The sequence below is a fragment of the Panthera pardus genome, unplaced genomic scaffold (genome assembly GCF_024362965.1).
Source record: "Panthera pardus isolate Hobbes unplaced genomic scaffold, ASM2436296v1 HiC_scaffold_13, whole genome shotgun sequence".
Taxonomy (NCBI): domain Eukaryota; kingdom Metazoa; phylum Chordata; class Mammalia; order Carnivora; family Felidae; genus Panthera; species Panthera pardus.
In genome coordinates this window covers 199035806-199049689 of record NW_026526688.1, presented here as the reverse complement: position 1 = coordinate 199049689, position 13884 = coordinate 199035806, and the positions used below count along the sequence as shown (strand labels likewise).

Here is a 13884-nt window from a genome sequence, read left to right as displayed (position 1 = left end):
ACATAAACACAGCATGGAAAGGTGATGCCTTCCGAGGGGCCGAACCTAACATGTATCGCGCGTCCAGGCGTCCATCCGACCCCTGTGGTCCCCTGTAAGGAGTCCCCTGGAAAGGCTTCAGCTCAGACCTACCCATCTAAGCATCATTCCCACTGGAAACAGCCCTAAATCGCCCTGTGCCAGGACACAGGCTAGACGTCTCACGGAACATGTCCATGGTGGAATGTTATGCAACGTTATGTAACTACTAAAAATCACTTACAAAGAATTTGCAATAATAAGCAGATCACGCTCCTACTGGACTATTAATTTGAGAAAGCAGAACACAAAATTGTCATGCATTCAGTCTTTTTTTTTTTTAACGTTTATTCACGTTTGAGAGACGGACAGACACAGAGCGTGAGCAGGGGAGGGGTAGAGAGAGAGGGGGACACAGAATCTGAAGCGGGCTCCAGGCTCTGAGCTGTCAGCACAGAGCCGGATGTGGGGCTCAAACTCACCAACTGCAAGATCATGACCTGAGCCGAAGTCAGACGCTCAACTGACTAAGCTACCCAGGCACCCTGTCATGCATTCATTCTTATACCAATAACATATATGGTCATATCGATACGAGAAAAGAAATACAAAGAGAATTACACACCAAAATGTAATCTAGGGGAGGTGGGATTCTGAATCACTGTTGCCTTCATATGGATTTTATTTTGTGTGTTTTGCAATTAACGTACGTTGCTTTTCTGATTAGAAATTTCCTCTTTAGGGGCGCCTGGGTGGCTCAGTCGGTTAAGCGTCCGACTTCGGCTCAGGTCATGATCTCACAGTTCGTGAGTTCGAGCCCCGCGTCAGGCTCTGTGCGGACAGCTCAGAGCCCGGAGCCTGCTTCAGGGTCTGCGTCTCCCTCTCTCCCTGCCCCTTCCCCGCTCATGCTCTGTCTTTCTCAAAAATAAAAGTAAACATTAAACAAAACTAGAAATTTCCTTTTGAAAAATTTCCTTCTAGAGTGATTGCAACACGAGGGGGTTCACTGGTTGTTTCCAAACGACTGAAGTATCTGGATCCCTCCCTGGAGACTTGTACTTGTTACTGGGGCTCTAGCGTGTACCACACAGGTAGGCTTGTCCCCATGGAGATGTGCGGCATTGGCCTGCATGGTTTTCTCAAGCAGGACAGCTGATGTCCCCTTGTTCCATCACCCTTGTTTGGAGGGCTCTGCGCGTGAGACACAACGGACATAATGGGTGATACCGTAGGAGGAAGACGAGCTAGACTCGACTTTCCCATCGGGGGTCACTTAGGATGTCCAATGGAGGTGCAGAATGTGTTTCCTAGAACAGCCTGTTCTGTCCCTTCAACAAAATCCCGCTCAGGGAACCTTGAGCAAATGCCTCCAACACGTCTGCAACCGTGTGAGACTCTCGGAGACGAAGAACCAAGAGACGGCACCCCAGCCTTCAGGGAGCAAGCTATTCCTTGGAAAGCAGACAAGTAAGCCAGCGATTTGGATCCGGGCTCACTGCGGGAAAGGCTGTGCCGGTGGGTCAAGCACAGAGCAGGTGGAGACAGTGAGGGGCACTGAGCTGGCCCGTGGGTTAGGGAAGGCTCCCGCCCCGAGTGACCTCTAAGCAGGATGGAAGTAATGTGCAGGATTTGGTTAGAGGCAGACGGGGGCGAGAGGCACGTGGAAATTTCAGGCAGAGGAGATACCACTGCAAAGACACAGGGGCAGGAAACCACGAGCAGGCAGCATTTCTAGGATGCCAACTTAAAGCAAAGACATAGCCAGGGAGGGGATGGAGAGAAAGTTCTAGAACATGGATAATGGCAGGCCTTGGGCGCCATATTCGGAACCTGGAGTTTAGCACATCCACACTGGGCAACCCTCCTGAGGCTTTTTTGCCATCAACACTATGGGAGCTATTTTTTTAGAGTTCAATTCCCCTCTATTTGGGCTTCTCTTACAACATTCCACGTGTTTTCTTGGAAATACAAAAACCTTCCCTTCGAAATCTATTTTCAACTCTGATTCATCACATAAGAGAACAGAATTAAAATTAAAGTGAGCAGGTGCTAGGGTGCCTGGATGGCTCAGTCAGTTAAGCGTCCGACTGACCCTTGGTCTCGGCTCGGGTCATGGTCTCACGCTTCGTGAGTTCAAGCCCCACCTCGGGCTCCGAGCTGAGAGCACAGAGCCTCCTTGGAATCTCTCTCTCCTCTCTTTGTCTCTCTGCCCCTCCCCTGTTGACACTCTCTCTGTCTCTCAAAATAAATAAACTTAAAAATACATATTAAGAACAGCAAGCAGATCCTTCCAGATTTCACGAGAGCATGTAACCCACAAGACAGCCATCGGAGTACGCGCTCCGCAAAATACCCCGAAGAATATCCGAGTGCAGAAAGTGTCCTCGCTATGCCTCCACCAGGCAGAAGCTTCCCCCGAGCACGTGGCTCCACAGCGAGGCTGGCACAGGAGCCCCGCGTGCGATCACTCACCACAGGTTGACCAGGAAAGGGTGGTCCAGTCCCCGCATGATCTGCAGTTCCCGGAAGACGTTCCGTACTTCATCCCTCTCGATGCATTTCTGCTTGTTCATGTACTTCATCGCGTACATTTTCTTTGTGTCCCGCTTCTGCACGATGCATACCTGGGCAACGGCCAACGGGGAGAACATTCAGGCCAACGTTTACCAAAATGGAAGGAAAAAAAAAAAAGTCAGCCCCTCCCCACACTCCTCCCTCTGGGCTTGAGTCTCTGCTCCGGAAACTTGCTGGCGGAGCAGGGCTGGCCAGGCCACGACCTCTCCTCTCCGCACCTGTAAGACGAGACCCGGACCAGAAGCACCTGTTGAGCAGGTACTTAGACCGAGTGAGGGCTGTGTGCTGGCAAAGTTGCTGCGGATACAGCCTCAAGGAGCGCCCTCAAGGAGCGCACAGACCGGGAGGACAACAGACAAACGCACCAATGCCTGCAGCCCCCGGAAACGCGGTGTCACTGCCCACCCGCACCCCCGGGCCCTCCCCGCCTCCGTGCGCACCTCTGCCGGCCAGCCCTGCTTTTCTGGGCTCAAGGATGCTCTCCGCCAAAAGTGCCCGCTTTGCTGCCCAGGCAGCAGACTGGCGACACTGGACAGTCAAGTCCTGCAGGAGCAGCATCCCTGCCCCAGACCCCTTGACCGTCCCGTGGGGGACGTCTGAGGCTCCCGGAGTCGGAGGGAGAGCTGGCCCACGGGGCACCTGGCTCGATGGAACGTCCTTTACGGGCAGTTTGCTGCCTTTCCTCCCCTGACTCACCTCCCAACCCACCTGCCCCGTGCTGCTGTCACCTCTCCGGTGCCCCGGACTCAAGAGCCTCGGTGGCTGCTCCTGGCGACCCCCAATCTAAGGTGCGTGGGCACTGGGGGAGCGACGGTGGAGCGTGACACAGTGACGGCAGCTCCCGCATGCCGAGCGCTGGACTGCAGGCCGGACGCTGGGCAAACGCTCTCCCTGGTAATCTGCTCGAGGGCCTCTCCAGTAAAGCCTCCAACTTCCCTCGAGCAGGATGGAGTGCCCCGAGGGCACTGATGAGGACACCCAGCGTCCAACGAGCCCCTAAGTGTCAGGACGGACAGTCAAAGCCAGACAGTCTGACTCTGGAGTGACCCCTTACTGGGGGGAGCGGGGGGCTAGTGGGAGAACAGGCCATCAGGGAGGGCTCCCTGGAGGAGTTAGTGCCAGAGGGCAAGCACCAACAGATGGAACGATGGAAAAGGAAGAGGCTTATAGGGTAACGGAGGGGTATACAGGAGGACCCGAATTTGGGGGGATACTATTCAACCCGGTACGGGTAGCTCCCGTGATGATCCTCATTTGTCAGATAAAGGAAGGCTTGTTGACCTCCTCGCGGCTGCAACTCAAACCCAGACTCCGCCTCCCCAGCCGGCACTCCTCACCAGCATGCCTCCTCCCCGAGGACAGGGCACTCGAGACAGAAGGCCTGGGCACCCGGCTCAGGAGCCCGGGGGTTTCTCTGGCACGCCACGTTGCCGGAAAGCGGACTCCTTTCAGCTCTGCCATGCCGCGAATCTGTCTGAGCAGACACAAGACAGTGGGGAAAGCCTGGACTCCAACTCACGCTTCGGTTCTGCCTCTCTGAGCCCCGGTCTCGGCCTCCGTACGAACTGAGTTCGCCAAGCCCACCCTGGGCCACCGGAGGAGGGAAACTACACGCAACTAAACGAGACCCAGGAAGGAGGAGTGTCCGGCATATCAGACGGTGATGAATGTCCCGAATCTTAATGTCTTAAATAGCACATTTCACGCACCCTCCACCAGGATGACCTCCAGGCCATAAAGTCAGTGGCGTGAGGTTGAAGGCCCACGGAAGCTCCTTTCCGGTGAACTTGAAACTATAAAACACCAGGAGGCAAGGGTGTGCCGTACAAAAGCACCACAGGGCCCCCCGGCTTTGCGGGCATCCTAGCAGAGAACTTCCAGAACCCTGGACACAAGTCCCCGAGGCCCACACGTGCAGGCAGACACGCAGCGGACAGCGGTTCCCATCACTTACTCCTCCGGTGACGTCTCCCAAGAGACATTCGGCAGGCGCTGCTGGGAGCCCCCAAGTCCAGCCGTGTGCGTCAGCTGAGGAAGCTTAGGCTGTGGTTAGCTCGAGTCCGTGCAAGGGCCCGGTTCCGTGGCCAGGCAGATAAAGACCTCCGTGACCCTCCTCAGTTACAGAGGGCAAAGGTGCCAAGAGAGGGCCGTCACCTCCTGGGCAGGGGAAGCATGGCTCTCACCACCGCTCCGACACAGGGACAGGGGAGGGACTGGAGAAGGCTCTTCCAAGCGGAGTTAGAGCCCCAGCCTTCAAAGAGACCCGGGGCTCTGGACGGAGCTTGCAACTGTGACTTTCCAGAACAAGACAGAGAAGGGTGGCCGGCACAGGAGGCTGGGGACAGCTTGGAAGTTCGGTTTCGCAAGCAAACGAAGGGGGGTTAAGGGAGGAGGCCCTGTCGGCTCAACGTTGATGAATTCTCGAGCATGGCTGTGCCTTGACTTCCTCCTAGATAAACTGAGGACTTGGGTCTACTTTCTAAGACCTCATAGAAGCAGTCTATTGCGCTCAGGAGGCTGGACCCAGGACCAGGAGAGCTGGGCTCTGCTCCCAGCCCTGTTTGCTGACCGTGAGTGACCACCCACCTATCTCTGGCCTCACCTCCTCCTTGGCCAAGCCAGGCTGATCACAACAACTGAATCGCCCCAACCCAGACATCGAGGCTGAAACGAGAGACGTAAGGCAAGGCTCATGCACCGGGTAGAGACGAACATCTGCTGGGAAGTCACAGACACGCAGAGAGTCTGGGCTCTGGGGCTTATATTCCAGCTCTTTGCCGTGTGACCGTGGGTAAGTCGCCCACCCTCCCTGAGCCTCAGTCTGCTCATCAGTAAAATGAGACCTCCAGGACCTGCTGTGAGGACACGGGAGGGGATGTGTCTGAAGGGCGCAGTGTGGTGCCGCACGGCACAGGTGCTGAACGAGATTAGCGTTCTTTACTTCTTTACGGCATTGTAGCAAATAATGCTCCTGGGACAGAGACGCTCCACAAATGGCAGCTGTTATTATGACCACCAGGCCTTCACCAAAACCACCAGAGAGGATTCACCCGAAGGAAGGGCAGGGGTGCCGGTGGGAGGTCTGGGCAGGTCGAGGCAACATTTCCTCCTCCGGCTGTGGTGGCTGAGTGGAGCCCTTCCCGCGGCAGAGCCAAGGAAGTGGGGACACTTGGGGACAGCCCCCAGGCTTTCTCTCAGGCAGGTGAGGAGACACAGGGGCTGGAATCCACAAGACCAAAGAGGAAGGGAAGAACCAGCTCACTTACCGGTTGAGCAGCTATTCTGGACAAGAGATGTCCACACCAAGAGGCTGTGTCCTCACCCCCAGGGCCTGGGAATGGGACCTTATGTGGCTAAAGGAGTCTTTGCAGAGATAATTAATCTCCTTGGATCGGGACGGGCTCTGAATCTGACCGGTGTCTTCACGGTAAGAGAAGAGAAGGGAGAAGGCACAGAGGAGAGGGCGATGTGCCCGTGCGGGCAGAGCTTGGGGAGGTGACATGTGAACAAGCCAAGGGACACACAGGTCTGCTGACTCCCCCCTAGGAGAGAGGCACACGACGGACCCTCCCTTGAGCCCTCGAACAGTGAGATCCACTTTTGTTCTAAGCTACCCAGCCCGTGGTTCTTTGTTATGGCAACCAGAGGACACGAAACGGTCTGTACATGTCCCTCACGGCCATCCACCTGTGGCTGAGCGACTCGGCCAACACCCCTGTGATCCTCACTCTCCCGCCCGTGGGCATCAGGAATGACCGCACCAGGTCTCCGGGCAGCTCCCCAAGGAGCCCAGCAGAGCGTGTGGTCCACACAGGCGCCCGGTAAACGTGGGCTGGTGGGTGACGGACAGAGTGACGCCTGGAATCCAACCCTGAGCCCTGGAGAAAGAGGAGGGGCCGAGTGCACTCAGCTCCCCAAGTCTGTGCTTTCCAGCGCCCCACATTCCAGCCCAACCCCGAGGCCTGCATCCTCTGTACATGAGTCCCTGTGACCAGAGCCATTCCTGCTGTTCGGAGTTTAACGCGTGACATTTCAGACAGGAAAATTTCACCGTAATAGCTTCCTAACCGGTCGGTCCCACCTCTGCTCTGATCTCTGCAGACGTCCTTCTGCCTAGTGGAGGCTTCTGAAAAATGGGACTCGAAGCCCTTCAAGGGCTTTCTTTCGCCTTCGGGAGATTCTCAAGGTCTGTATCTTGGCATTCCTAGCCCTCCCTGCCTACGTGACCCCTGACGTGTGACACACACAAATACACACACCACCCAACTGATCCAAACCCTTTAGAATTTCTTCGAAGAATGCCTCCACCCCAGCTGCCATCTTCTTATCCTTCTTGCCTCCTCCCCTACCGTCTCCCCTGCTAACTCTGCCCATTCATTGCTTTCTTTAGGAAGCTTCCTTTTATCCTTAAAGACTGTATTTAGCACTCTTCCCAATGGGCTCCCGAAGTCCCTATTTTTATCAAGCTACTTGACACGCTGGTTTATAAATCCTGTGCTGCTTCTTCATATACTGGATTAGGAATCACATGTGGCCCCACACCCTGGATTACGAACCCTGTGCTGAGTCCTACATGGGATTATGAATCCTGTGGTCCTTCATACAGGAGAGATAGAGATAGAGACAGAGACAGAGACAGAGATAGAGATACATATGTGTATTTATTCTTGAAAGAAAGAGAGACAGAATGCGAGTGGAGGGAGTGGGGGGAAGGTGCAGAGAGAGGGAGCCACAGAACCCGAAGCAGGCTCCAGGCTCTGAGCTATCAGCACAGAGCCCGACGCGGGGCTCAAACCCACGAAATGTGGGATCATGACCTGAGCCAAAGTCAGAAGCTTAACTGACTGAACCACCCGGGCACCCTGGAAACTCTTTTTCTTAATGTTTATTTAGTTTTGAGTGAGTGAGAGAGAGAGAGAGAGAGAGAGAGAGAGAGAGTGGGGGATGGGTGGAGACAGAGGGAGACCCAGAATCCGAAGCAGGCTCCAGGCTCCGAACTGTCAGCACAGAGCCCCACGTGGGGCTCGATCTCATAGACTGTGAGATCATGACCTGAGCTGAAGTCAGACACTTAACCCAATGAGCTGCCCAGGTGCCCCCATACAGGGGACTATAAATCCGTGTTCACTGTCTGATAGAACCCAGGCATCATGAAGGCAGGGGCCACGCTGCCCGGTTCCCTATCCAACCCTAAATTCTCAGGGGCTCGGACATGTGAACTTGTCATCTTGGCCCTCTACTCCCAGCAGGAGCATACTGTATTCCCTCTGCTTAGAATCCTCTCCTGCAAGCCAAGCCCTGCATCGCCTCAGTCCCTGCAGGCATCACCACCTCCTGATCCGAAGGCCTCCCTGGCCCTGACCTCCAGGCCGGAGTTAGAGTCCACAAGGGAGCTGGATTTCATTTACCACTGTGTCCACCCTGCCCCATGTGGCCGCAAGCAGGTTGGCTTTCTTGTGCCACTGCATTTGCAGCGTAAGACAAGGGACTTCTGTTCCTCCCAGCTCCGAATCCCATGGCAACCACGTGATGGGGGGGGTGGGGTGGGAATCTATTGAATTCAGCATTTCAGCCTCATGAGCTCATGGCAGGTGCTCCAGAGGAGAGGTGGGCGCTCCTCTCCACCATGTGACTGCCAGGGTCCAAGAACTTCCAACTTCAAAATAGAAGAGGTGGGTCCCCAGTGGCACCAGTGCTCCTTCTCAGGGCGGCGCAGAACCGTTTCCAGGAGAAATGACAGCTGATGAGGCAGAGAGTGAGCAATCTGGCCAAAGCCACCCAAGCTGCCAAAAGGCAAGCACCCAATTAACATTCCTCATTATTCTAATTTGATTAGGAACTGATGTTATCGCTGTGAATCACAATTTATCGAGACAAATAAACACATGCAGGCTAGACTGGATCTCAGGGGACTTGCTGGAAGAAAGGCGCATGTCAGGCAGACCACCTCCATCCGGGGGTGAAGGGGGCCGATGCGTATTGGAAACCTCCACAGCCCCGGCTTGGGGGTCCGCAGCCCGACTTCCCATTCAGAGTGCTGGCGACGTGGGTTCTGCAGCAAACCCAGAGGTCTGGGAGGGTCCTGGGATTTTGTGGTGTTTAAAAAGCTCCCCCGGAAAGTCTGAGGTACAGGCTGGTGGAGAATCCCCTTGCTGGACTCCAGGAAAGTCCCTGTCTGGCTGCATCGTCAGTGACCTTGGTGGTCAGCAACTCTAACCTCTACCTTTACAGCTCAGGCAAGCCAGCCTCTGGCGTTCAGGTGACTCCAGAATCAGAGATCCGAACCGAGCTGGGAACTCTGAGCTGTGCGGGTACAAAGGCTGGCACTGCCCTTCCGTGAGCCACCCTGAAGCCACCACCCCCCACCTCAGTCCCCGGCCAGACTCGACTAATCTCTATGTGCCCACCCACCCCCAGCTAAGCCGCGCTTAGTAAACGCCGTGGAGTGAATAAATTGCTATACGGTGCATTAAAGCACACTGGCTATGCTCGCAGAAGCAACACTCTGGGAAACAACCAATTTGGGGAAACGCAAGAAAAAAAAAATCAGGATGAAATACATTCACTAAAGACAGTGATCATGCTGGATTCCATTGTTTAGATACCCTACGTGACAAGAAGACGATCTTTGGCAGACAATGATGGCGAACGACACAATACGCATCCTCCCCCTTCTTCCTCTATAACAGGACAACAATTTTCTTCAAGGAGGCAGTGTGATCCATAAACACTCACAGCCAGTGGATGCCATAGTTCTGGCCAATTAGATATTATTAGTCTGCTGGAGGCTTCTAGGAGGTCTTGCTTTGGGGATAACAGGAAATAGCTACAGACGGTCCCAATTTCTTGTCCTTCACCACTTTTCTTGTCCTTCCTACCTTGAACACATACGTAATGTCTGGGGCTGCAGCAGCCTTTTGTGATCATGAGGCCAAGGGCATCTCAGAGATGCCAACCCTGTTATCATGGGGTCACCTACCTTCAGATTTCTTGTTATGTGAGAAAAAAACATACACAAAAACAGCACCTTCTTTGTTTAAACCACCAGAAGGCAGATTTTCTGTTTCTTGCTGCTGAGAACATTCCCATCTGATATACAAACGATGCGGACATTTTTCACAGCACAGGAGGCCCATGTGGCGTCTCACCAATGGCGGCCTCACTGGAGTAACCAAAAGTTGGCCTCAAGAAAAATACTCATCTGGATGAATAACAGTTATTAAATGCCTGCCATGGGCCTGGTACCATGCCAGCTATGAAGATGTGGCACCCTCCATAAACTCGAGGTTAAACGGGACCAGGAGACAACATTCAACAACAACAGCCAAAGTCACTCACCATTAGCCACTGGGCCCTCCGTGGCCTAGCCCCACCTTCTCTCCAAGCACGTCTGTGACTCTACTCCCTGCCCGGCCTCCCTGCCCTTCCTGGAGGGGCCACACTCTTCCCCTGCAGATCCCAGTCTTGGGCCCTCACCTCCCCCAGGCTCTGCTCACGACTCATTTTATCAGGCAGGCATCGCAGACCTCTCTCTGTGACAGAGCAGACCCCTCCTCAGTCCCCATTTCCTCTACCACCTGCCCGGCTCCTGTCGCTGAACAAGCATCTTGGTTTATTGGTTCATCCATGGTCAGTCCCCACTCCTGTGTCATAAACCCCAGGCTAACGGGGACTTTTCTCTCTTTTGTTCACGGCTCTGTCTTCATGGCCAGATGGTGCCCAGCACACGGCAGGCACCTGGTTGATATGGGTGGCCCGCTGAAGGACTAAATGGATAGATAATGACTATTTAGGAAAAGGCAGTGATGTGGGGGAGGTTATGAGGCAAAAAGACCCAGAAGAGGGATCCTAACCAGGTTATGGGACTGGGGAAAGGCATTCTGGAAGAGGCTGTGTCTCAGCCATCAAGGGCTGGCTTCATGAGAATGGAGGATAGTGAAGGAGAGAGGAGGAACTGTATCACCACAACCCCTCTGGGGGTATAAAGAAACCGCACGTGTCACGGCGCACGTTAGCATATGACAGCAACTTCCTCAACTTGCTTGTCTGCAAAATGGGGACAGGAGTGTGCTTACCTTACGGAGTGGTTATGAAGGCTGCATGGTAATCGCTTTCTACATGATTTACTAATGTGATGAGGATCGTCATTCATATGTGTTCTGAGGGTAAAAGCAGAGAAGGCCGGGAGGATGGGCAGAAGTGGTCCAAGAAGGGCCTCGGGAACAGTTTCACAATTGTTATGATGGGGAACTTTATGTGTCAGCCGGGCCGGGCCAAGGTGCCCAGGTATGTGGTCCAACGTTATTCTGGATCCTCCGGTGAAGGTGCTCCTGGAGGTAAAACTCAAAAGTGGATCCTGGGGCTACAACTGCAACCAGCTGAATGAGGGACAGAACGAGCAAGTCACGTGGAAACCCTGGCTTTGGGGAGGGGAGTCTTTCTGACAGCAGGAGGAGGCGGCTTTGGAGGTAATTCCAAGAGCGGATCCTGTGTTTTGTAAATAAATGAATGTCACTGCTTATATATTCGCTGATCCCCTCCTCCCCCGCCACGAGTGACAGGGGAGACCACAGTGTCAGGAAATGCCAAAAAAAAGTCATGGGAACAAGTGCCCCAGGACACCCTTACTGCTGGAAACGTGGCCTTTCGGGTGAAGCAAGTTTGGAACCACTCCATGGACGAAGAAGGCCGGAAAACGCTCGTCCAGAGGACGGAACGAGACGTCCTTATGGGAAGATGTGAGCAAGTGCAAGATAGCTGGGAAGGCTGTCTGATGGGCCAGTCATGGATCATTTGCTCTGCTCGATGCTTGAAAGCCATTCACGAGTGAGCCTGCATTTCCTGCGATATTCAGCTCTTAATAAAGCGATCCCCAGGAGCCGGCAAATTCCTCCAATGTATGCTTCAAGCCAAACACGACCTAATTAATATGAAATGACTAAATATTTCATTAAAAAGAAATGGATTCCATCTTTTATAAAAGATGTCGGCACAAACAATAAAGGCTTCTAGTAAAAGCATCGTGTTTTAGAATTCTAAAAATGACTCTTACATAAGAGGGACAGCTCACGGGCGCAGGAAGTCAGGCAGCTTGCCCAGAATCACCTGCTTAAGCCAGAATTCCAACTCAGCTCTGTCAGACCCTGGAGTCGTATCTCTCTAACCCCCTTGTGCTGTAAATTGATTAACTTGTGCATTTTCCTAAAGAGAGCAACCATATACTCCGAGTCCTCATGGAGGCAGCCACGGTGCTGGCTGGGCATCTTACACACATCTGTTGTTACCTGCCCCACTGCCCGCTGTCCCTGCCACAGGGCCTTTGCATTCTGCTGTCCCTTTTGTCTACGATGTTCTTTCCCCCAGATCTTCACATGGTCTGTTTTCCTCTCGGCAGGTCTTGGCTTAAATGTCTCCTTCTCAGAGCACCCCTCCCTGTTGTCCTCTCCTCCCAGGAAAGCAGTCTCACCCCCCGCCTGCCCCCGCCCCGGGTTGCTGCGCTGTGCATTTTCCGCAGAACAATTATCGTCAACCACCTCACCGTGTTTGTTTCATGTTTGCATGTTAGTCTTTGTCCAGCTTGTTCAGCGAACCATCACAAACAACTGGCATAACGCCAGGACAGAGCAGTTACCGTAAACATTTACCGTTGGATTCCTGCTGTGTGTGCTACCATTATATCGGAGGCCCAGCAACCTTAAAAGATTAAAAAAAAAAAAAAATCTAAAACACTAAAAAAACAAAACAAAACAAACAAAAAAAACCTAAGGCAGATGTTTCTACACGTTCAAGTTTACATACAGAAAATCTCATCTGTTTAATTCCTGCACGGATTTATTGCAGTCTGGTCACTAAAGGGGTTAGTCTGGTAACAAGCGGATATATATATTTTTTTTACACCACGAATGTACACGTAGATGAAAGTGTGGAATGTGGAAGGAGACAACTAATAACGTGCTTGGGTATGGAAAGGATCAGTGTTGCACAGTAAGGCAGGGCGGAGTCTGGACTCATCACGGGCCTCTCCTGCCCGGTCTTCTCCAGAACCTTCCTTTGAGGGACACAGAGAGCTATTATCATATAACTCGGTGCCACCTTCTGCTATTTTATGCACAGACTGCCTCTGGCTACTCTGTGAATTTTAATCAACTTCTGTTTATTTTGCTTCAACCCTGCGGTTCTTCAAGCCGAGGGCCCAATGGCCAACCCGAGAAAGACACTTTTGAAGCAAAGTTCTCAGAAGGGTCTGCCAAAGGTTCTTCTTCCTTCCTTGAAAACAACTAAGCCCCACTGACTTCGAAGTGAACTCACAGCAGAACACTTCACCCTCTCTCTCTCGACACACTTCCAGATGCTCTCTGCTGCTGCGGAAGACAGCCTGTGCTCGGTCCACCATTGAGGCGTCAGGGGAGCATGAGGAGGGCAGGGAGCAAGGCTGCAGGGGACCCGAGGTAGCCGGAGGGCCAGACGTGAGACGCAGATCTGCAGCCGGGGGGACAGAGACACATCCGAGGACCCCAACCCAGAGACAAGCAGATAAACAGTCAGCCAACCTCATCGGTCGTCTGGCTAATTGCCAAGTTCCTCATTCACTTATATGTATTCATGCGTATGTGTGTATCATATACACAACATATAGGTATAGATGTATACACCTACGTGTATAGGCATATACACACTGCTTGGTGGGTGTGAGTATATGTTTGTGGATATATGTGGGTATATATGTGTATACACTGCTTGAGGCGTATACGTGTATAGTATACACATATATACAGACGCATATGTATGTACATATATATACTGCTGTATGTTGTACATTTTAATACTATATATAGTATTAAAATTATATATTATATATTTTTATATGTCCTATATATGATGTCTAAAAGATATAACTATAATATATAAAATTATATATAATATAATAATAAATATATATTAATTACATTAAACATTAGTATATATAATATTAAATATTATAGTATATATGTATCAGTATACATATACGGTATTAAAACGTACAACATAGAGCAGTATATATATACATATGTATAGTATATACATACACACATACGTATATGTATATACATATATATACACATCAAGCAGTATATATTACTGCTTAGAGGGTATATATCTGTATATGTGTGTATATATTCACATACTTTATGTCTGTGTGTATATATATATACTGTGTGTATATATAAGCATATGTATCTACAGATGTGTGTATATGTGTCTGTATATGCACCTGTGTGTACATATACTGCTTACTGGGTGTGTGTGTATATC

At 52.0% G+C, this 13884-nt stretch overlaps 1 protein-coding gene across 6 annotated transcripts in view; it reads right to left on the bottom strand.

The window, feature by feature from the left end:
* The window catches only part of STK32B (serine/threonine kinase 32B), a 397674-nt gene that overhangs the window by 270245 nt on the left and 113545 nt on the right, over nucleotides 1–13884 (bottom strand). For all 6 annotated transcript variants that reach the window (XM_053901696.1, XM_019453728.2, XM_053901697.1 and 3 more), the window contains one exon: nucleotides 2491–2642. In XM_053901696.1, the coding sequence (XP_053757671.1) occupies nucleotides 2491–2642 (152 nt within the window). The remainder of the gene's footprint in view (nucleotides 1–2490; nucleotides 2643–13884) is intronic.